Genomic DNA, 24319 nt, shown 5'->3' on the forward strand with positions numbered 1-24319 from the left:
GAGGGAGATCTTGGATTTCCTGTCTAAAATAAGGAAAAGACGGGAAAGGATACATAGCAAGGGATATTGGAGAGAACTAAATTTGAGAGGGAGCTCAAAAGGCTTGGAATGCTCAGTCAAGTACAAGGGGAAGGAAAAAAGAATAATTCCATGAAAGATGGAGGGGGCCAATTGCTGTTGGGTTAATGAACCTCAAACTAATGAGCTGGAATGTGAGGGGTGCAAATGACGTCAACAAAAGAAGGATTATTAAGTCTGTAATTAGAAAACAGAGGGTGGATTTGGTGTGTATCCAGAGACAAAAATTCAGTTAATGACTGATGGGAGGTGGCGAAAAGCTTAGGGTAGGGAGATTCTTAGACTGGAGAGCTATTGCAGCTCTGGTGCAGCTGGAGGTGTTTTGGTTTGTTGGGATAAAAGGTCCTTGGAATTGTTGGAGTGGGAGGAGGGCATTTTTTCAGTTTCTTGCAAATTTAGAACTGTGGAAAATGGGGCAACATGGTGTTCACGGGTGTGTATGCCCCTTCAACAAGAGGATAGGGAGTGTTTCTGGAATGAGCTAGGAGCAGTGAGAGTCTTTGGGGTGAACCATGGGTGTGTTGGGGTGACTTAATGCTATTCTCGCGCAAGGAGAAAGAAGCAGGCAAGGGAGGTGACCTCAGTTATGAGGAGGTTCGCTCAGGTTATGGATGACCTTGAGCTCATTGATCTTCCCCTCCAAGGGGGAATTTTCACGTGGAGTGGGGGCTTCATAACCAAGCCTGGGCAAGGCTTGACAGATTTCTGGTCTCGTCCAGATGGCTTGACCAGTTCAGCAATGTGACTCAGAAGAGGCTATCTAGGCCTACATCAGACCACTTTCCAATTACAATTGAAGGGGTGGTAAAAGAAGAGGCCCCTCACCTTTCAGGTTCGAGAACATGTGGCTAAAAGTGGAAGGCTTTAAAGAGCTATGAGGAGTTGGTGGCAGTGGATATCGGTTAGTGGTAGGCTAGCTATAAATTGGCAACAAAACTGAAAGGAATTAAACAAAACCTTAAAATCTGGAACAAGGAGGTTTGGGAATTTGGAGAGTAATAAACTGGCTGCCTTGCAGCAAGTGGACTATTGGACCAAGTGGAAAGTGAGAGGAGGTTGTCTGAGGAGGAATTCTCTAGAAAGAAAGAAGCAAAAGAAGGATATGCTAAGTGGGTCATGCTGGAAGAGACTCACTGGCGGCAGCTATCTAGGGAGCTGTGGCTAAGAGAAGGGACAAAAATACGGGGTATTTCATAGAATGGCAAATGCGCACCGAAGAAGGAATGCCATGGAAAGAGTTAAAATCAGGGGGCCTGGCTGTCAGAGGAGAATGCAATTAGGACCGGGATAGTAGACGCCTTTCATCGGCTATTAACGGAAGACTCGGAGTGGAAGGCAGATATAGGGGGTTTAAATCTGAACCAGATTACTCAACAAGAGGCGGACTCTTGGAGCGGCCTTTCATGGAAGAGGAAGTCCACTCGGCTCTAATGGACATGAATGGGACAAGGCTCCAGGCCCGGATGGCTTTACGGGAGCCTTTTGGCAATTCAGCTGGGAGTTGTGAAGGAGGAGGTGTTGGAGATGTTCAAGGAATTCCATGAACATAACACCTTTCTAAGAGTCTCAATGCCACGTTCTTGGTGCTGATACCCAAAAAAGGAGGAGCGGAGGAGCTGGAGGACTTCAGGCCCGATCAGTCTTTTGAGCGGATTATACAAACTATTGGCTAAGGTGTTGGCCAATAGGGTGAAGAAGGTGATGGATAGAGTGATTTCATATGACCAGAACGCGTTTGTAAGGGGAAGGCAGATTTGGACGCATCCCTAATCGCAAATGAGGTGATTGACTCATGGAAAAAAGAAGGAAAGAAGGGCCTAATCTGCAAACTAGATATTGAAAAGGCGTACGATAGCGTCAATTGGCAGTTTTTGATGAGGGTAATGGAGAAAATGGGTTTTGGGCCAAGTGGAGGGAGTGGATATGGAGCTGCATATCGACTGCCAAGTTCTCGGTTTTAGTAAACGGGGAGCCAGCTGGTTTCTTCCCTAGCTCTAAGGGACTCCGGCAAGGCGACCCCCTATCTCCATATTTGTTTATCATGGGGATGGAGGTGCTGGAGTGTCCTGATTCGAAGGGCTGTGGAAGGGGGCTGCATCACTGGATGTAGAATCCAGAGGGGTAGGGGGCAGGCTGTTAGCATCTCTCACCTCCTCTTTGCGGATGATGCCATAGTATTTTGCGAGGCTAAGAAAGAAGATATGACCTGTTTGAGTTGGACCTTATGCTGGTTTGAAGCTGCTTCGGGGCTGAGGATTAACTTGGCTAAAAGTGAGATTATTCCGGTGGGGAGGTGGAGGAGATCCGGGAGATGGCTGTGGAATTGGGATGCAAGGTTGGGCAGCTGCCTTCAACCTATCTGGGGCTGCCCCTGGGTGCGCCAAATAAAGCTAGCTACGTGTGGGATGGGGTGGAGGAACGGATGAGGTGGAAACTAGCCTTGTGGAAGCGGCAATATCTCTCTAAGGGTGGTAGAATCACCCTTATAAAGAGTACATTGGCTAGCATGCCACTATACCAGCTGTCCCTATTCCGTATGCCTAAGTCAGTGGCGAGAAGACTAGAAAATGTGCAAAGAGACTTCTTGTGGGGAGGGGAAGTTTGGAGAGGAAAGCTCACCTTGTCAGTTGGGAGAGGGTGTGTGTGAGCAAGGAGAAGGGGGGCTTGGCTTGAGGAAACTAGTATTCTTGAACAAAGCCCTCCTTGGAAAATGGGTTTGGAGGTTTGCTCATGCTAAGGAGGAGATGTGGAAACGTGTTCTCGTGGCTAAGTATGGACAAGAGGAATTTGGGTGGAGAACTAAAAAAGCAAATGGGGCTTTTGGTGTTGGGCTTTGGAAGGATATTATGAAAGAAGCAGATTGGTGTTGGAACAATATGGCTTTTAAGGTTGGAAAAGGCACCAAAATCAGTTTTTGGAAGGACACTTGGTGTGGGGATGTGGGGCTGGCCAGGAGATTCCCTAATCTCTTTAATGTGGCTGCACAAAAAAGTGCCACTGTGGGGGAGTTATGGGACCAGTCTGCTGGCCAAGGAGGCTGGAACCTTAGGTTTATTAGAAGGTTCAATGATTGGGAGCTGACCCGGGTTGACGAATTGCTACAAATCTTAAGGAGTCAAAGAATATCCTTGGAGGAAGACTTGGCTGTATGGAAGGGGGGAAAAAATGGGAAGTATGAAGTCAAGGATGCGTATGGGCTGGTGACCAGCCATAGCATCCCTATGTTTCCCAAAAAAGAAGTTTGGGTGGAGAATGTTCCTTCCAAGTTAGCGTTTTTTGCTTGGGAAGCGACTTGGGGAAGGGTTCTTACTATTGATAGGCTTCAAAGAGAGGATGGCAGATGCCTAACAGGTGTTACCTTTGTGGTAGTGAGGAGGAAAATGTGAATCATCTTCTTATTCAGTGTACAGTGGCTGGAGTGTTGTGGGGGATGGTTCTTAGCCTGTTTGGAGCCCAATGGGTTTTTCCAGAAACTGTAAAGGAGGTGATTATCAGCTGGAAGGGCTCTTTTGTGGGCAAAAAGAGGAAGAGAATTTGGAGATCTATACCGTTATTTATTTTTTGGACGGTGTGGAAAGAAAGGAATAGACTAGCATTTAGGGGGGGGGGGAGCTTGCTATACAGAAAATTAAATATTCTTTTGTTTGTAACTTGTGGGGGTGGGCTAAGTTGTATAATGGTGCGGAGTCCCGCTCCCTTATAGGTTTCCTGGAGTGGCTAGCCTCCAGTTGAGGGCTGGTGGGTTTTTTGTTTGTTTTTTGGTCTTTTGTTGTGAGGCCGTCGTCGCCTCGTATACTCCCTGTGTACCTTGCGGCGTTTGCCTTTGCTAATATATTTGTGTTTACGTATCAAAAAAAAAAAAATTGTACCCTTAGTACTGTGTACGCTTGTTCCAGATTGTATGTTCAGCTCCTGCTTTGATTTCTTTGGTTTTTTAGGTAGGGATTAAGGAAAAGGGCATAGCTGTAGCCTTAGGTGCCTTTTGTATACTTCCCCTTTTTGTTAGGTGCTATTTAATACATTTTTTTACTGAAAAGAAAACTATTAAGTAGGTTTACATTCACTTTGCTTTCGCTTTTCCTCATTTTCTCATTGTTGATTTCTATTATTCCCTCCTTAATTGTCTATCTTCTCCCCTTTCCTTGTATCATATTAAATAATTACGTGTACCCTTTCCTTTTTTCATGTCTTCTATTGTTTGTCGCATTTGTTTTCCTTTGGATGATCACCCATGCTCTGTTGTTGAGTAGTCAATCTCAAGAGTGACCAATCTCTCCATGAAGGGAGAGGCTTGATTTAATTAATCAAGTGGTGTGTTTATCAATTTGAAGGTTTTAAAGCAATGAGAGGCAGGTGCATTATAGTCTCATTCTATCATATTATGGTCAAGATAGAAGAAGTTTCAATGGATATTTGATGAGATCATGATGGCTGAGGCTGTAGTTTTTCCATATTACATGAAATATGATTTTCATTTTTGTTATTTTGCATGAAAATGCTTAGAAAACTAAGAATTGGTTGATAGTGTCTCCTTCGGCAAACATACACTCATTGGGTGTGTTATATTAAGACATCCAATTTTTTATTGATCTGTTTGGTTGGTGAGACAAGTTTAGAAAAGGAAAAAACGGATTAAGACTTTTTGTATCTTTGTTTTAATGATCTGGAACCAAAAAAGAAAAACCTCAATTAAACTGAGACTGATATAACTCTTTTGCTTAGTTGGGGTGAATTTTTTTCTTTTACACTCATTATTTGTGTTTGCACATGATTTCTTCTTTCAGGCATCATACTTGTACAGTTTCCATTTTTTTTTCCTGATAGGAAATCCTGGGCCTTTATCACTCGACCCTGGCCTCAAGGGCTACTTGTACAATTTCCATTGAGCTACCATTTAATTCAGAGACATTGAAAGCCCAGTCAGCACTGCTGTGTTTCTAAATCTTTGTGCTTTAGTTGAATTTTTTTAAGGACTGTAATCTTGGGTTCCTGACAAGTCTTTTATGTAATTCTGGTTTTTTTTTTTTTTGTTTTGATACAAATAAGAGTCTATTTTTTGCTCATTCTTGCATTAAGCATTTTCTGGTCAATGCCTTTTTCTTTTTGAAATAGGGTTCTGGTGGGAACAGGCCGGGCATGCTTTGAGACATTAAGACCATTGGCTTATAGTCTACTGGCAGAGATTGTTCATCATGTTCGAGGGGACCTTTCATTATCACAGGTGTTGCTTTTTCTGGGAATTTTTAAGCAACATTATTCTGTTTTTGTTATTCTAATTCCCTTTGACTTGTGATATTAGGCATTGGTTGTCACTTAGATGCTGCAGGTGTTTATGTGTTTACTTGTTCTTTCTGTTTGTCATGCTTTGAGGATATTTTATCACATGTTATGGGCTTCTTTTGATTTAATATGAAGTATTTATTTGCTGTTCGATGTGCCTAATGTTGTCAAAAGCAATAGGGAATGTTAAGGCAATAGAACTCCTTTTAGCCCAAGACGAAAGGCGAAAAACAAGGCAATAAAGCATATACATATATTTACCTATTTGCTACTTGACCACTATAAGCATCATCTTCAACAATCAATACTATTAATTTTTCATCCCTCGTGGTGTCTTATAAAATTAGCAAAATAGTAATAATTATTCTAAGTGTTAAATGTTATACCTCACATCATAAGAAATATCATATTGTTTAGAGAAATTCATCTGATCAAAATGTATATTTCTAATTTTCCTAACATCTAAAAATTAGAATAAAAAACAAAGTAAGAGAATGAACATCCTAGAGAAAGTTTAGGTATTATCATCATAGTCATCATTGAAATTAAAATTATCATCACTTCTATCAAGCCAAGATTCATAGTAATCCATCTCATTGTCGCTATTATTGATAATATAATATTTCATCCAAGTATCTTTAATCTTAAGTGATGGTCTAAGGCGACGCTTCCATGCCTCAAGCCTTATCCCAAGGTGACTCCTAGGCATTGTCTCTTTGAAGCTGCCTTGCTTCGGTCTTCAAGAGGCAACTTTTATCTGCCCCAACTCGCCTGGTGGCCTAGGCAACCTTCGCCATCACCTTTGATAGCACTGAATGTGCTGTTGTTGGTATTGGTTATCTTGTCATTTTTGGAATTCAAATACATGTTATTTTATGATACAATATTGAAATATATAATTGCATAGGATAGGAACAGATTGGTATTTTGATATGAAACCATTGGTCATCATGGTGTATCTATCTCTCTTTAGCTTATTTTTTTACTCTTTGTATGTTAATCATAAAGTAGAAAATCTGTGTAATGCTCGTTGTTACTGAGGAGGTGGACTTTCTTGAACAGTTAAGAGGAAGAAAGTCCGTGCTTATAAATAACTACGTAACATATGGATTTTAATGCTGGATTGCAGTGTGATATAAACCAGAACCAGGAACAATTTATGCAGCCTGGAAAAAGTTCTGTTGGTCAAAAGTCAATAATGGATTCATGTAAATCCTTACTATCACCAAACATTTACAAAAATATGATTTTGGAAATGGTTTCTGCAATTCCCAGTAAAAATGGCTGGGTATCAACATAAATTCAGCCAAAAAATTAATGTCTACAGAAAAAATGGTAGAGAAAAGGAAAATAGTACCTTTTTATTCTCCAATCTGACGTTACATAACCTATCACAGCATATAGGTATGGATGCATACTTCATCTCCAACTTTCTGGAACTGGAAGCTATTTTACCCATAAGTAACTTAAACCTGTTTTTTACTTGGACCTCAACATATTTGTAAACATTTTAGTCCCAGCCGATTACACGGATTTAAAATACATCCTAACAAAAGATCATAAACTTTAACTTTGGAGAGTAGTGGACGGCAACGATGAGTGGCAAATTCTCTGTAAAGTCTCTCTACAAAGCCTTCGAGCCAAACTGTTCAGTTTATTTCCTAATGAAGATCATTTGGAATTCCTGTGTGCAGCCAAAAGTAAGCTTCTTTACTTGGGAGGCTTCATGGGGAAAAACTTTAACGTTGGACTAAATCTAGAAGAGGGGTTGGGCTTTAGCAAATAGGTGTGATCTTTGTCAAACGAATGAGGAATCCATAGATCACTTACTTCTCCATTTTGTAATGACAAGGGCTTTGTGGGAGATTTTTTTACTCTTTTTGGAGTTTTGTGGGTGTTTCTTTCTTTGGTTAGGGAAACCTTTTTGAGTTGGAATGGGTCTTTTGTGGGTAAAAAGAGCAAGAGAGTTTGGAGAGCAGGTCCTTCATGCATTTTTTTGACAGTTTGGAAGGCAAGAAATAGAATTGCTTTGAAGATGACGTGCTGTCCATCCAAAGGCTAGAAGGTTCTTTTGTATACTTATTATGGTTGGAGACTAAGATGTTTATAAAAGATGGTCCTTCGACGTTAATTGATTTTGTTGATTGGGTGGGCTCCCTTTGAGGGAGCGGTTGTCTCTTGTATATCTTTTTGGATAGTTTTTTTGTTTCAGCTGTAAGGGGGTGAGTGTATCTTTTTTGTATATCACGGGCTGCTATTTTAGTGCCTCTTTTTAATACAAATACTCTTATAAAAAAAGAAAAGAAAAGAAAAGAAAAAGATCATAAACTGCTCCAAATCGACACTTGGCAAAATTCCTAAAGTATGCCTAACACAGCAAGCTCTGTTGAGCTAAATTAAGAAAATTTATAAAACTAGCTCCCTTAGTGGTCTTGAGTGACTTTTTGAATTAATGTTGCAACCATCTTTAGTTGTGCAGTTAGTTTTGCTTTCCAGAGCAGTATAGACTTACGTTTCTTCTTTCGATTTTATTTTGTATTGTTGCTTGCGCAATATGGGAAAGATTTGTCATCCTTCTTTATACTTGTTAATTTAATGGTAACAAAATATGTGTTTCTGATCAAGAGAAAAAGGCTATAAAACTGAAATATACTAAATCTTAAGTCAATCAGCCTAAAGTATTCCTTTAGGGGCCTGATTTTCTGTCTTTTGAGACTACAAACTTGCTGCCTATCATGATTGCATCAATAACCCATAAATTAAACTTTCAATAATGCTGAGTTGCACATGGCTATGCTAATACTGGAGCTTTTTGCTGGGTGTTACTTCGGCATTGTTGCTGGTCTTTTGTTGTCAACTTTACTTTTCCTGCTTTAATATTTTACATTTTTTTTAAAACTTTTTTTCCTTACTTGTTTGAGGTCCTTGTCAACATTTGAACTGATCCTTTCTGGTTGACTGGTCTCTGTATGCTTCCTGTCTACTAGGATTTGCCCTCTACTGGCCTTTTAATGTATACTCTTCTCTAGTTCTCTTCAGAAAAGGGAGGAAAATCATTTGGACTGATCCTTTGCTGTTATTTTTGTTCTTTACCTGTTGCTGCTAACAGATACTTGTCTATGGTGTTGCTATCATGTATCATTATTGGATTAATTTCTTGCCTACTGACACATTCATATAATTGTGGTGCAGTTATCACGGATTATTTACTTGTTCTCAAGTAATATGCATGATGCCTCATTATCACTCAGCATTCATACCACCTGTGCTCGGTTGATGTTGAATCTGGTTCATATTCTTACCCATTCTTCAAGCGAGCCACATATTGTATTTTCATTTTTTCCTGACCTGGCTCTTACAAGTCAGGTGTTTGTTGTGTTATAATCAAACATTAGATCAATTTTTTTTATGGATATTTATCTTCTTGGGCTTTAGGTGGAGCCAATTTTTGAGAAGGGTGTGGATCAACCATCAATGGATGAAGCAAGGATTTTACTGGTCTGGGGATTAACCTAATCGTTATGCTCTATTTTCTTCAACTAGTATTACTGCAGAATTTATATTAATGTTTTTGGGAATGACTCTTATGTCTACTCCATAGGGGCGAATTTTGGATGCTTTTGTTGGGAAATTTAGTACTTTCAAGCGCACCATTCCTCAGGTACTCAATATTGATTACAATTTCAAAATGTTATGATTGTGGCTTCAAATTTCCATTTAGTATTTCTCTGACTCTGTTTTTTTCTTTCCTCTTGTTTCAATATAAATTGTGGCTGAAAAATGTTTTCTATGTTTCAAGTGTTGTTAGCACATGTAGACTATGAACAATTTAATTGTAAAAAAAGAGTAGGCTTATGTGGCACCAGATCAGCTTACAGTTTTATCTTCCTTTAGCGGTTTCCTGATTAGACATTTAGTTAAGTTTCAGTAGTTGTTTACTCTCTTGATTTAGTGAAGGAATCTGGGATCAGGAATTCTTGATTTGACCCAATACCCATAGGTTTGCCCACAAATCCTGCCCAAAAGCACTCTTAAGGGCAAACTTGGCTTCCTTTTTCAAAATTTACTTTTGGTTGACTGTCTGGTTGTCCACATAGCTTTACATTCTTTATTCTCAAAGAGCCCTTGGCTTAGAGTATGGGCTTACCTGAACCTACTTGCAAACTCTTGCTATTGCTCTGCAATGAAGAATAATCATTAAATTTCTATCTTTGTACATGTCTTTGTTTGAGGGGAATGCTTTTGAAGTTGAGCATAGTTGGTGGTTAATTTATTCAATTTAAGAAATTGGCCTGTCTTAGCCTTGGACTTTATTATGCTGTAGGCCTGCTCTGTTAGAGAATGAGAGATTGGTTATCACTTGACATATCTTAATCGTCCAATCAGTTTTCTTGTTGTGTTTTTTTTTTTTTCTTTCCTCTGTATGGATAAATTGATTTTCTAATTTTTCAATTTTTCGGGGAATGCTTTTGATCTTGAGCATAGTTGGTGGTTAATTTATTTAATTTAAGCAATTGACCTGTCTTAGCCTTTGACTTTATTATGCTGTAGGTCTACTGTGTTAGAGAGTGAGAGATTGGTTATCACTTGATTCTGGAGCTATATATATATACAGAAAACTAGACTCTAAGAAGGGTAGCTGCAGACGGAGAGGGTCATTTTTGTTTATCCACACATTTCTTGGAAACAGTTGCCATTGTCCATGAAATGTTCAAATCACAGACACTGTTTTCCAACCTTAGTGTGTATAATAGGATTCCATTATTTTTGGCATTTGTTCTTATTTTTGGTTCTTGGTCCAAATGTGATGATTGTGCTACTTAACTACCAGAAAAATGAGTGTGCGAAATTAGATATGTTTGCCCTTTCATGTTAAATGCAAGAGTCTCAATTTTTTTTCTTCTACATATTTGTGGATCCCAAATTGTTGGGCAAAATCTCATATCTCCATTTATTGTTGAACAAGTCACTTTTTAGCATGTTAATGTGTGAGGGCTACATTTGAATAGGTACCTGTGATAAGGCTTTCTTTCCATTTTTGGGAGCCTTTCTTGTTGTATCACTAATGGTTTTTGTCCCTTTTCCTGATGTTTGCTTTTATGAATTTGTTAATACTAATTAGTTCCAGTTTTGGTTTATAGCTACTGGAAGAAGGCGAGGAGGGAAAAGATCGAGCCACATTGAGGTCCAAGCTTGAACTACCTGTGCAGGTTTGACAACTTCTTGGATTTCAAAAGTCAACTTAGTGTTCTGTAGTTTGTCTTAAAATTCTTCTCTAAAATCACTATGTTGGTTGTCTAGGGTCCCCATTACCATTCTTAGCATTTATTTTGGTTGCAGGCTGTTCTGAACTTGCAGGTCCCTATGGAGCATTCTAAGGAAGTCAGTGATTGCAAGCATCTGATTAAGACCTTGGTCATGGGTATTTGATCCTCTTCCATTCTTTTTTCAGATCATTTCTAGTAACTTCATAGATGAAGTATCAAATGTATTCTTTCTTCCTTTACTAATGAAAATTGCTGCTGAATAATGTTTTTTGTTATTATATGAATCGTGTTTTTGACACCAAACAACCTATGGCTGGATGCTCTGCAGGAATGAAGACTATTATCTGGAGCATCACTCATGCGCATCTACCCCGATCTCAGGTTTCTCTATGCGCCAAATGAGTTTCATCCTTAACTAGTAGGTGTGATTTTCATTACCTTATGTAGTGGTTCCTATGGTTCAGGTTTCCCCTTCAACACTTGGTACACATCAACAGGTGCTTGTTTCACCAACATCTAATTTACCAGCACCTCAAGCATTCAAAGGGATGAGAGAAGATGAGGTATTAAGCACAAAATGATGTGTTTTAATATGTTCTTGTCATGGCTAGCTTTGTCTGACTTCAATTTTTGATAGGTGTGGAAAGCATCTGGTGTCCTAAAGAGTGGGGTTCACTGCTTAGCTCTCTTCAAGGAGAAGGATGAGGAGAGGGAAATGCTCAATCTTTTTTCTCAGATTTTGGCTATTATGGAACCTCGAGATCTCATGGACATGTTCTCATTGTGCATGCCAGAGCTTTTTGAGTGCATGATTAGCAACACTCAGCTAGTTCATATATTTTCTACGCTTTTGCAAGCTCCTAAGGTGTTCCGCCCATTTGCAGATGTTTTGGTAAATTTCCTAGTGAGCAGCAAACTTGATGTTTTGAAGCATCCAGATTCACCTGCATCAAAACTTGTTTTGCACCTCTTTCGGTTTCTATTTGGAGCTGTACCCAAGGCCCCTTCAGATATGGAACGTATTTTGCAGCCTCATGTGCCTGTCATTATGGAAGTTTGCATGAAAAATGCTACTGAAGTTGAGAGGCCCCTTGGTTATATACAACTACTCCGAACAATGTTTCGAGCACTTGCAGGAGGAAAATTTGAACTACTACTGCGAGATTTGATTCCTACCTTGCAACCCTGCCTAAATATGTTGTTGGGTATGCTTGAGGGACCTACTGGAGAAGATATGAGGGACCTCTTGCTTGAGCTTTGCTTAACTTTGCCTTCACGCTTAAGTTCGTTATTGCCTTTCCTTCCCCGCCTTATGAAGCCTCTAGTTTTGTGTCTCAACGGAGGTGACGACCTTGTGAGTTTAGGGTTAAGAACACTTGAATTTTGGGTGGATAGCTTGAATCCTGATTTCCTGGAACCTAGTATGGCAAATGTTATGTCCGAGGTAATTTTAGCCTTGTGGTCTCACTTAAGGCCAGCACCCTATCCTTGGGGTGGAAGATCATTGCAACTCCTTGGGAAATTAGGTGGCCGTAACAGACGCTTTCTCAAGGAGCCCCTTGCCCTTGAGTGCAAGGAGAACCCAGAGCACGGGCTTCGCCTGATTCTTACTTTTGAGCCCTCGACCCCGTTTTTGGTGCCTCTGGATCGTTGCATCAACCTTGCTGTAGCAGCAGTCATGCACAAAAATGGGAGCATGGATGCGTTCTACCGAAAGCAAGCTTTAAAGTTCCTTCGTGTATGCTTAGCATCTCAGTTAAATTTGCCAGGAATTGTTACTGAAGAGGCATTTACACAGAGACAATTGTCAACTTTGTTAGTTTCCTCTGTGGATGCTTCTTGGCGCCGGACTGACTCATCAGATATAAAGGTTCGTTTTTTAGTACAGCCATCTGGCTTGGTGTGTGAAACCTACAACCGTTAATGTTTTAATTTCTAGATCCTTTCTTCTTTTAAATCTTGCATTTTCATGATAGTAATGTGTTATTTATTTCTTCACTTATATATTCCAAATTGAACTTAGTCATAAAAGGTGTTGGTATCTTGAATATAGTGGCATTAGTGTGAAACATTCTGTTGGTCCCCTTGTCCATAATTCATGATTATGTCTTTGCTCATAAAGCCCTCCTATTAAAGTATTATTATTGTTTTTTTCGTTGTTGGTTTTGTTACTTTGTGTGCTGTGCACATGTACAGACACTCCCCTTGTCTTTACTGAATATTGAATAGGCATTTATTTGCTTGATAATTGATGTTAGGTTTTTTTTGATTGACTTTGGTGTGAGTTACTAAAAAATGAAATATATAATCCTATAAAATTCATCACCATTTCTTTAAATAATCTGTTGCAGGCTGACTTGGGTGTAAAGACAAAAACTCAACTTATGGCGGAGAAATCTGTTTTCAAGATTCTTTTGATGACAATAATTGCTGCCAGTGCAGAACCAGATCTCCTTGATCCTAAGGACGATTTTGTTGTGAATGTATGTCGCCATTTTGCAATGATATTTCATATAGATTATTCAACTAATACTTCAATTCCGAGTGCTTCTAGCGGGGGTCCTATGCATTCATCTAGTGCCAATGTTAGTTCCCGGTCAAAAAGTTCTAATCTGAAAGAGTTGGATCCTTTGATATTTTTAGATGCATTGGTTGATGTGCTAGCTGATGAAAATAGGCTCCATGCTAAAGCTGCTCTTAGTGCACTAAATGTGTTTGCAGAATCTCTTCTGTTCCTTGCTCGGTCAAAACATGCTGATGTGCTAATGTCAAGAGGAGGTCCTGGTACTCCTATGATTGTCTCTAGTCCATCAATGAATCCTGTATATTCACCACCTCCAAGTGTTCGCATCCTTGTTTTTGAGCAGCTTCTGCCCCGTCTCTTACACTGTTGCTATGGAAGTACATGGCAAGCACAAATGGGAGGTGTTATGGGACTTGGTGCTTTGGTTGGAAAGGTCACTGTTGAGACTTTATGCCTTTTTCAAGTAAAAATAGTACGGGGGCTTGTATATGTTCTTAAAAGACTTCCTATTTATGCTAACAAAGAGCAGGAAGAGACAAGTCAGGTGCTTACACAGGTTCTTCGTGTGGTGAATAATGTTGATGAAGCAAATAATGAAACCCGCAGGCAAAGTTTTCAAGGAGTTGTTGAGTATCTGGCCTCAGAATTGTTCAATGCCAATGCATCTGTTAATGTGAGAAAGAATGTGCAATCGTGTTTGGAACTTTTGGCTAGTAGGACAGGTAGTGAGGTATCTGAGTTGCTTGAGCCTTTATATCAACCTTTGCTTCAGCCTCTTATAATGCGGCCCCTTCGATTAAAAACTGTTGATCAACAGGTAAAATATCCTACATGATTGTCTTTATAGTTTAAAATTTTGCTTCACTAACTTAATTCAATGGAATTCAGGTTGGTACTGTTACTGCTTTGAATTTCTGCTTGTCTTTGAGGCCCCCTCTTCTGAAGTTGTCTCAAGAATTGGTTAATTTCCTGCAAGAAGCATTGCAAATAGCTGAGGCTGATGAAACTGTATGGGTTGTGAAGTTTATGAACCCAAAGGTGGCCACATCACTAAATAAACTTCGAACAGCATGCATTGAACTACTTTGCACTGCAATGGCATGGGCAGATTTTAAAACACCAGCTCATTCTGAATTGCGCGCAAAGATCATTTCCATGTTTTTCAAGTCTTTGACATGTCGAACTCCAGAAATTGTTGCTGTAGCAAAGGAGGGCCTGCGACAGGTTGAGCTTCTTAGTTTGTGCGTTTTTTATTTTGATCATAATGTGTATACAACACAGACAGCAATTGTTATAATGCAGCCTTGCTTTGATGGTTCTGCCCATAAGTTCTCTTGCTCCTTTGTAGATTTGGTTGGTTGATCTTTAATTTTCTACTCTTAACACATGCTTAACTGGTAAAAGAATAGTGGATGGTTGAGGAATTATGGATTACCATATGATACATCCATTTTGGTCTCCCATCATTTTATTAGCAGTTATCCTATGTGTGTCAGATAAAAAGGTGATTTTTCCAGGAACATGTACATGGGAATTATGACTTGGTAGGCTATACTTGTGGCATACAATTTAAGTATCTTAAGTTTCTCTTTTGGATTTTTACAATGTGTATATATATATTTTTTTGTGTGCCTTTTCTTTTGAATTCTCAAGGAACTTATTCTTGCTTTATTGTCTTTTAGGTTATCAGCCAACAAAGGATGCCTAAGGAACTTCTACAAAGTAGCCTCAGGCCTATTTTAGTTAACTTGGCTCATACCAAAAATCTGAGCATGCCTCTTCTTCAGGGTCTGGCCCGCCTACTGGAACTTCTATCAACGTGGTTTAATGTTACCTTGGGTGGTAAGTTGTTAGAGCACCTAAAGAAATGGTTGGAACCGGAAAAGCTTGCACAGTCTCAGAAATCATGGAAAGCTGGTGAAGAACCTAAAATTGCAGCAGGTAAATAATCTTTTGTTTTTACTGTTAATAGTTGCTTTCACATGCATGCACCACATGCTTGATGTAATGGTTGATTTTTCTGTTCTATGCAGCTATTATTGAGCTTTTTCACTTGCTTCCCATTGCCGCATCACAGTTCCTTGATGAACTTGTTACATTGACTATTGATTTGGAAGGGGCTCTTCCCCCTGGACAATTTTACAGTGAGATTAACAGTCCATATCGTCTTCCTCTCACCAAATTTTTGAATAGATATCCAACTCTTGCTGTTGACTATTTTCTTGCTCGACTTAGTCAACCAAAATACTTCAGGCGGTGAGGTTAAGTTTCTGGATTGCTATTGTGTCTTCCATCAAATTGACACTTTGCTCAGTATTATTCTCTTTTGGGTGTAAAATTTAGGTTCATGTATATAATACGTTCGGATGCTGGTCAGCCCTTGAGAGAAGAACTTGCAAAGTCACCAAAGAAGATACTTGCAAGTGCCTTTCCAGAATTCTTACCAAGATCTGATGCATCAATGACCCCAGGATTTTTAAATCCGTCTGCTGCCATAACGGGTGATGAAGCCCTCGTTACCCCTCAAACTGAGAGTTCTATTCCACCATCTTCAGGCCCCAGTGCAAATTCAGATGCTTATTTTCAGGGACTTGCTCTAATTTCAACAATGGTTAAACTGATGCCTGGCTGGTTGCAAAGTAATCGTGTTGTGTTTGATACCTTAGTACTTGTTTGGAAATCACCAGCAAGAATCACTCGTTTACACAATGAACAGGAGCTGAACTTGGTGCAAGTAAGTTTGATTGCTATTTAGGCTTTGTGTGACAATAATTTTTTTACTGTTTGTTCTCCATTAGATAAAATACAGTTAGATATTTTCTTCATTCCATCTTCACTTTAAATATTTGAATGATTTCTAAAGGCTCACCATGAGTCAAGACAATTATAGAACACCTTGAGTTTTTGAAATTAGGTGGTGCTCTTCCTGTTTATATGCCTTGCAAAACATTGATTAGTTAAGGCTGCATCTTGCACCTCTTTCATGCTTCAACTGGTGAGGGATATGCATATTTTTCCCTATTGTTTTAAAAGTGATCAATAAAGAAAACTTTCTTGTTTGCTGCTCTGTTGTTTAGAAAAATGCATCATGAGCAAATGTTTTTTCCTTGAATAATTATTCATTTTTATGTGTGCCTCTGATCTTATTTTAAACATGATCGACAAACTCCAGGTGAAAGAAAGCAAGTGGCTTGTCAAATGCTTCCTGAACTATCTGCGTCATGATAAAAATGAAGTCAATGTTCTTTTTGATATCCTCTCGATTTTCTTGTTTCATACCCGCATTGATTATACCTTTCTGAAGGAGTTCTATATCATTGAGGTATGTGAATTTTGGAATGCCCTGCTTACTTTGCCTTAGCTTAACTATTTTATATTGGCCTCTTTTTATTGTCTATTTTGTCTGTTGATAGTGCATTAATCATTTTCCTCCCTTTCAGGTTGCCGAGGGATATCCACCCAATATGAAGAAAATACTTCTGTTGCATTTTTTGAACCTTTTCCAATCAAAACAACTTGGTCATGATCACTTGGTTGTTGTAATGCAAATGCTCATTCTTCCTATGTTAGCACATGCTTTCCAGAATGACCAAAGTTGGGAGGTTGTTGAGCCTGCTATTATAAAGACAATTGTTGACAAACTTCTGGATCCTCCAGAAGAGGTGATTTCTTGTTTTGTTTCATTTTCTAGTCTGTCATGATTTTTCTTTACCATTTCCTTCTGCCCTTTTAATTTTCAGATTCAGTCCTGGACATATTCATATTTTCTGTTTTATTCCTTAACTTTTTGGTGCCTCTGTCATAGGTTTCTGCTGAATATGATGAGCCCTTAAGGATAGAGCTTTTGCAGCTCGCCACCTTGCTTCTTAAGTATCTTCAAAATGATCTTGTTCATCACAGGAAAGAACTTATCAAGTTTGGTTGGAATCATCTCAAACGTGAAGACAGTGCCAGCAAGCAGTGGGCATTTGTCAACGTGTGCCACTTCTTGGAGGCATATCAGGCCCCAGAAAAGATTATACTCCAGGTGCCTACACACTTATGGCTATAAATTTGATTCACCTTGTATTTTTCAATTGCTTACTGTTTCATGCCCAAATTTATTAGCTCATATTTTTTGATCCATTGGCTAACAAATGCTTATGGCATCTGCTAAATAATGAATATATCTATTTTCTCCTTTGGAAATTTGCTATTACTGCCCTTGAAGTATTGAAATTTATTTGGAGTTAAAAATTCAGAATATTACCACAGCCTCTCCAATTTGCAGTAAGGAAAATGAGAGCGACAATTTAGCTTGTTGGTTGTGCTACATGAATACCTTTCTTGGTCCGAGTGCACCATATCTTATTGACAACTTCAACTTTATTTATAACTCTGTCAAAGATTAAATGACTATCTCTTCTTTGTAGAAAAGTTCTCTTTTGAGTTTTTATAGGCTTGAGTTTGTGCACTAAAGTGAGTGTGTTATTTATTTTCCTAGATCTTTTTGTCACTTTTTTTTCCCCAAATATCTGATGTCCCCCACTTTGTTCATTTGGTTTGGCAATATTTCTCCTGAAACTAAAGCTTTGGCTTTGATTTTTGTCTACATGTGGATTGGAACATATAAGTTTCCAGCTCAAGAGGATAATAAAGTCCATGGGTATTTCTTCCTCCATTTGGAAGATATTCAATGTTAGGTGAATGATCACCTTTAAGCCATTATGTTTTTGGTTTTATCTTTTGGAATAATAGAATAAACTAGATTGCTCCTTTAGAGGTTTTACATTCCTAGAAATTTTTATTTCCAAGTTTGATTTCATGCACCTAAAAAAAATGAAGTTAGCTATAAAAAAAAAGCCATCTTAGCTTCAATTGGTGGCTTTGGAAGAAGGATGATATGTTCCTTCCAAGACAGCATTGAAATACTATAGCAAGAAGAACGAAGAGAGTGAAGGTGGTCTTTGTTGATTCTAAGTCCCTTGAGCTGTGTTCCAGATGGGCAAATGGGCGTGTAAAGGTGCAGATAGTGGAAAGAGGTAAAGGTTATCAGGGGTGCGGGCTTGGCTTCTAGAGACCCTTGATCATTGTTATAAGTGGAGGGAGGAAGATACTTCATTATTATTCCTAAGTGGTTTGACATGAGCTATCATGGGTAGTAAGTTGAGAGAACTGGGTATAGAGGAATTTGATGGTAAAAATGGAGAGGGCGAGTCTATGCTCCAATGAGAAGTTCAGTGGGGACCTCCTTAGTAATGGAAGGAGTCAGCTATGTGGATGTTGCCAAAAAAACCCCAAGAAGAGTGGTAGAAGCAATGTGGTTTAGGTTGCTGATGCTATGTATGTATTAAAGATGAAAGCCTTGAGATGTTTTGTTTGGTAGGTAAGTGGGGCGTTAAGTTTATGCTAGGGTCAGACAGTGGTTTCTCAGTGGCATTTTGGAAGTTTCCTTTGCCTTAGTAGGAAGAGAGGTGATGCAGCTAGTTGAGAAATTTCATTCGAAGGCTATTGAATGTAGCCTTTATGCAACATTTTTGGTTCTCATTCCTAAGAAGAAAGGGGTGGAATATAGGACTTTAGGCTAATCAGTCTTGTGGGCAATTTTTATTTATTTATTTATTTTGGATGAATAAATGAAGCAGATATATATTAAGAGCCCTTGGAAAAAGCACACAAAGTACACATGGAGTAATAGAAAATGCGCCACAAGGCAAGCAAAGGGAGGGAAACAACAAACCACAACCCAAAATAAAAAAACACCCTCAAGACCTAGAAAAAATCAGAAATCCCTACGATGAACTTTTTGCTTGTAAACCAAGTCTGCTTACAACAACCTAAACAAAGCCTTGGAAACTACCTCTTTTTTTTTTTTTTGATAGATAAATAGTAAATAGTATTGAAAAATGCCAAAAGGGACACACCAAAGCACACACGATGCATACAATAGTCATCGAAAAGTGCCCAAAAAAGGATTGGGAAAAGAAAAAACTACTCCCTCAAAATGAACTCAACCAATCAATGAAATCAAATAAGGACATCGATCTTTCTTCGATAAACAATTTGGACCATGAAATCGAACAACATAGAAACAGGACTTTCAATCTTTGATCATAGAGCTCCACATTCTCTTTTTCTTTTTTGATGGGTGATCAAAGAGTTCCATATTCTCAAACGTTCTTCTATTTCTCTCCTTCCAAATTATCCATAAAAGGCATTAAGGAGCTGCTTCGCAAACTTGTTTTCACATCCTCCTAACAAATGAGCCATGCAATCTAATAGAGTTTCTTTGATAGGGAAGTGAATCACCCATGAAATACCAAAAAGAGAGAACAAAATCTGCCACAACACCCTTGCCTTTTTACAATGCAAAAGGATGTTGTCAATTGACTCCTAGCGAATGTGACATAGAAAGCATCTATTGACCAATGTCCAACCTCTCCGTTGTAGCTGATCAAGAGTCAAAACTTTTCCCTAAGTTGCCTTCCAAGTGAAAAAGCTCACCTTAGGTGGAACCCAAGCATTCCACACAATACCTACTAGGAATGGCTTTAATCTCCCCACTTCCATGCTAGAGTAAAGGGACTTGATGGAGAAAGTTCCACTCTGTTTCCAACCAACACATCTTGTCCTCTCCAACTTTAACTATCGCCCCCTCTTGTAGCCTTGCCAAGAAGTGCTCCACAACCTTAATCTCCCAATCATTTAGGCACCTAGAGAAAGTAGGAGTCCAAACACATCTTTCTTTAGAATGATGCCACAAGTCTACCACCCAAGCCTCCTTTGAACTAGCTAAGGCAACTAAGGAGGGAAAAGAAACACTTAAAGGTTCATTGCCACACAATTATCTATCCAAAACTTTACCTTTCTCCCATTGCCCAAAGAGAAGTATATTCTACAACTAACTACCTCCCACAAATTTTCATATGATCTTCTGTAACCAAACATCATAGCCCTTGCTCACTTCCTTAGAACACCACCCTCTTCTTCTTCTCCATGTTTTCTGCTTATAATATGTCTCTAGAAAACCTCCTTTTTTGTTGTAATGCCCTAGTTCCATTTGCATGGTAGGGCCTTATTGAGTGAAGAAATACGCCTAACTCCTAAGCTTTTTTTCCTTCTATCTAAACAAACAGTAGCCTGCTTCACTAAATGAGGTTTTCTAGGTCCTTCCTCCCCATAAAAAGTTCATTTGAATTTGTTCCAACCTTAATCTCATTATCCTTGGCATTCAGATCAAAGACATATAGTAAATCAACAAGTTAGACAAAGTATTCCTAATTAGTATTAGTCTCCCCCCTTTGGAAATATATTGTTGTTTCCACATTGTCAATCTTCTACAAAACCTCTCTTCCATCCCATCTCAAGCATCCAAAGAATTATGAGGGACTCCTAGAGCAAGGCCCAAATAAGAGGTCGGGAGTACACTCACTTTGTAGCCTAACTCAAAGGCCAACCCCTCCAAGTTCTCCACTCTCCCCAAGTATGAGCTTAGTCTTAGGGTTCAAAATCTCAGTCGAGACCGGTATGACTCGGTTAAGTTGTATCCGCCTCGGCCATGATTGGTACTAGACCGATACCCGAGTCCAATATTTGGTTGACTCGTGAATAAACTTGGTGAATCACATAGAAACTTTGAAATAGCCCCGAGATTATGTCCAAACTAAGCTCTTCGAGTGATGGGTGATGGAAAAAATGTTAATGTTGGAACGAAAATGGTGGATAAGTGGAGAAGATCGAAACCCATGAAAGTGAAGAAGTATGGGAGTTCAGACCCTTTGCATCTCCATCCTTTTGCATCTTTTTAGGGCTATTTTGTGAGCCTTAAAAAATGAGTATTGTGTAGAGAAATAGAGAGCTCAAAGTTGTCATTTTAAAGGGAAAATGGGTATTGTGCAAAAAAGGGGAATGGGTGTTTGCTAGGTGAATAGGTTATGGGTATTTGATAGGATTACAAATTTGGGTGGGTATTTGTTTTTAAAGTAGTTAATGAAATATGTGGTGAATATTTGTATTTAAATGGATAATGGAAATTTGATGGGAATTAGGATTATAGTAAATTAATAATGAGTATTTAGGTTTACATAAATAAAATAGGAAATGAATATTAATATAAAAATTCAAATTAATGGATATATTTGAATATACTCATTCAAATAAAAATTCTCCATTTTTATAATTGTTTTATTTAAAATATATTTGAAAAGAAAAATTATGTTTATTTTTTTTTAAAGTTGATTCCTAGATGTATTTTTTTAATGATTGAAAATATTATTAAAAAATTCGAAATATTTAATTTAAATTTTTTTATAAGCAATAAATTCACTTTTTATTATTTTCATCTTCAATAATGCATATTTAAAATTAAGTGATTAAATAAATTTTTTTAGATTTTTAATATTTTTCTAAATCATTCTGAAGGTATGCTTTTATCATAATTTGAATAATTTTATATATAATAGAAGTTTATTTTATTAATTTTTAACTCTATTTATTTGTATTTATTTTTGTAATCTTTTTAAATTGTTTTGATCTTTTAAACTAGAATTTTTGCATATCACCTGATATCGATGTGCCTCGGGGCTTGCCGAGTCGGTGACTGATATTGTGACTTTGAACCATGATTATAATTGTTGGATTACTATTTTTGATATATTTTTTTTTTGATAGATAAACATAGGAAATTTTCATTAAAAGAGGGAAACAAGAAGGCAACCCGAAGCATACAGAGAGTATACACGAGAAGCTCCAAAAACAAAAAGCACAAAGAAGCTTACACTCACCAACCCTCAATTAGATCCCAACCAATCTACAAAGTTAATTAAGGAACGGGGCTCTCCATCTAAACAAGACTTAGTCCAAGAGAAAAGATTACAAACGAAGGAGACTTTCAAACTTTGGATCGACAAAGCCTCATTATCAAAAACTATCCTATTTCTTTCTTTCCACATCGTCCAAAATAAACAAAGGGGGGCTGCCTGCCAAATCTTCCCACGCTTCTCGTCTACAAAGGAAGCGGACCAACTAAGGAGAGTGTCTTTAACCGTAAGCTGAAGGATCCAATTAACCCTAAACAATGTAAACACAAGATTCCACAGCACCCTCGCCTTGGGGCAATGAATAAGGATGTGGTTAATTGTCTTCTCATCATCACAACATAAGAAGCATCTGTTTGCTTTGAGATGATCTTGGGTTAGTACCTTCCCCCAAGAAGCTTCCCAAGAAAAAAAACCCACCTTAGTAGGCACGCAAGGGCTCCAAATGATACGCCACGGAAACGGGACTGCACCACCTGAATCAAGAGTATTGTAAAGGGATTTTACAGAGAAGATCCCATTCTTAGAAGCATTCCACACCATTCTATCCTCCATCCCAACATTGAGCCTCTTACCTTGAAGGACCGAAAGGAGACTCGCCATCGCCTCCAGCTCCCAGTCATTAAATGATCTAGAAAAACAAGGATACCATCCCCCCGCATCCCCCATAGAATCCCAATAATCCTTTACCCACGCATCTTGGGATATCGCAAATGCAAACAGAGAAGGGAATGCCTCACAAAGGGGAATGTTTCCACACCAAATGTCCTTCCAAAATTTCACCCTTCTACCATCCCCTACGGTGAAGGAAACGTTTTTAAACAACAGCCCACCTTCCTTTCTGATTTCCTTCCACAACCCCACCCCATAGCCTTCCCTAACCTCACAAGAGATCCACCCTCCTTCTTCTTCCCCATACTTCGTGCTAATTATAAGTTTCCAAAAAGACTCCCTTTCAGCCGCAAAACGCCAGCTCCATTTATACAACAGGGCCCTATTGAGGATAGAAAAATTTCTGATCCCCAAGCCACCCTTCATTTTATGAGAGCGAACCACATCCCATTTTACAAGGTGAGGCCTCTTCTCCAACGCACCCCCACCCCAAAGGAAATCTCTTTGGATTTTCTCAAGCCTCAATCTTACAACTCTTGGAATACGCATCAAGGACATAAGATAAATTGGCATGGTAGCCAAAGTGCTCCGAATGAGAGTGATTCTCCCCCCCTTAGAAATGAACTGCCTCTTCCACAAAGCAAGTCTCTTCCTTATCCTTTCTTCCACACCATCCCACACAACCACCGATTTGTGAGGAGCACCTAGAGGCAACCCCAAGTAGGTGGAGGGAAGAGAACCCACTTTGCAGCCCAATTCAGAAGCCAATACCTCAGTATTTTCAACTCTTCCCACTGGCAGAATTTCGCTCTTTTCCAAGTTGATGTTCAGACCAGAAATGGCTTCAAACCACATTAAAAGCCAGCTTAGGACAGTCATTTGGTCTTGGGAATCCTTGCAAAAGACCAGCGTATCATCCGCGAATAACAGATGAGATACTTGAATCCCATTTCCTCCCCTACCCCTTAGCCTGCAGCTGGATAGAAAGCCCCCCCTAACCGCTTTGTTAACGAGGCAGCTTAAGGCCTCCATTCCTAAGACAAACAAATAGGGGGAAATGGGGTCCCCTTGCCTTAACCCTCGAGTGCTCTGGAAGAAACCCGCTGGCGAACCGTTAATCAGAACTGAGAAGGATGCAGTGGAGATGCACCACCTGATCCAGCCAGCCCACTTCTCCCCAAAACCCATTTTTTGCATCACTGACATCAGAAAGTCCCAGTTAATATGGTCATAAGCCTTCTCTAGGTCTAGTTTGCATAACACACCAGCTTCATCCCCTTTCAGCAGCGAGTCTATGGCCTCGTTAGCAATTAACGCTGCGTCAAGGATTTGCCTTCCTTCAACAAAGGCATTTTGGGAGGAAGACACCACCTTACTCACTACTTTCTTCAGCCTATTGGCTAGAACCTTGGCGAGAATCTTGTACAGCCCACCCACCAAGCTGATGGGTCTATAGTCACGTAAATCCTCAGCCCCACCTTTCTTGGGGACTAAGACCAAAAATGTGGAGTTAAGACTTCTAACGAATTTCCCCTTCTCAAAAAAATCCTTAAAGAATCCCATTATTTCGTCTTTGACAAAATCCCAACAAAACTGCCAGAAGGCAATGGGAAATCCATCCGGTCCAGGAGCCTTGTCCCCGTTCAGCTCCGAAAGGGCCAGATACACCTCTTCCACGGGGAACATCTCCTCCAGCCTGACAGCCTCCTCTCTACCAATTCTATCAAACTCCAAGCTGCTCATACTTGGGTACCAGCCACCAG

General features: G+C 39.2%; 1 protein-coding gene across 1 annotated transcript in view; it reads left to right on the forward strand.

Moving 5' to 3' along the window:
• The window catches only part of LOC117912940 (transcription-associated protein 1), a 58366-nt gene that overhangs the window by 13534 nt on the left and 20513 nt on the right, over window positions 1-24319 (forward strand). Inside the window, exons 5-21 of the mRNA XM_034827756.1 lie at window positions 5191-5299; window positions 8551-8646; window positions 8794-8856; window positions 8960-9019; window positions 10500-10568; window positions 10699-10780; window positions 10954-11006; window positions 11090-11188; window positions 11263-12495; window positions 12977-13966; window positions 14038-14373; window positions 14832-15090; window positions 15183-15405; window positions 15493-15883; window positions 16322-16471; window positions 16590-16811; window positions 16955-17176. Of these exons, the coding sequence (XP_034683647.1) occupies window positions 5191-5299; window positions 8551-8646; window positions 8794-8856; window positions 8960-9019; window positions 10500-10568; window positions 10699-10780; window positions 10954-11006; window positions 11090-11188; window positions 11263-12495; window positions 12977-13966; window positions 14038-14373; window positions 14832-15090; window positions 15183-15405; window positions 15493-15883; window positions 16322-16471; window positions 16590-16811; window positions 16955-17176 (4657 nt within the window). The remainder of the gene's footprint in view (window positions 1-5190; window positions 5300-8550; window positions 8647-8793; window positions 8857-8959; window positions 9020-10499; window positions 10569-10698; window positions 10781-10953; window positions 11007-11089; window positions 11189-11262; window positions 12496-12976; window positions 13967-14037; window positions 14374-14831; window positions 15091-15182; window positions 15406-15492; window positions 15884-16321; window positions 16472-16589; window positions 16812-16954; window positions 17177-24319) is intronic.

This window comes from Vitis riparia, chromosome 4, assembly GCF_004353265.1.
Source record: "Vitis riparia cultivar Riparia Gloire de Montpellier isolate 1030 chromosome 4, EGFV_Vit.rip_1.0, whole genome shotgun sequence".
Classification (NCBI taxonomy): Eukaryota; Viridiplantae; Streptophyta; class Magnoliopsida; order Vitales; family Vitaceae; genus Vitis; species Vitis riparia.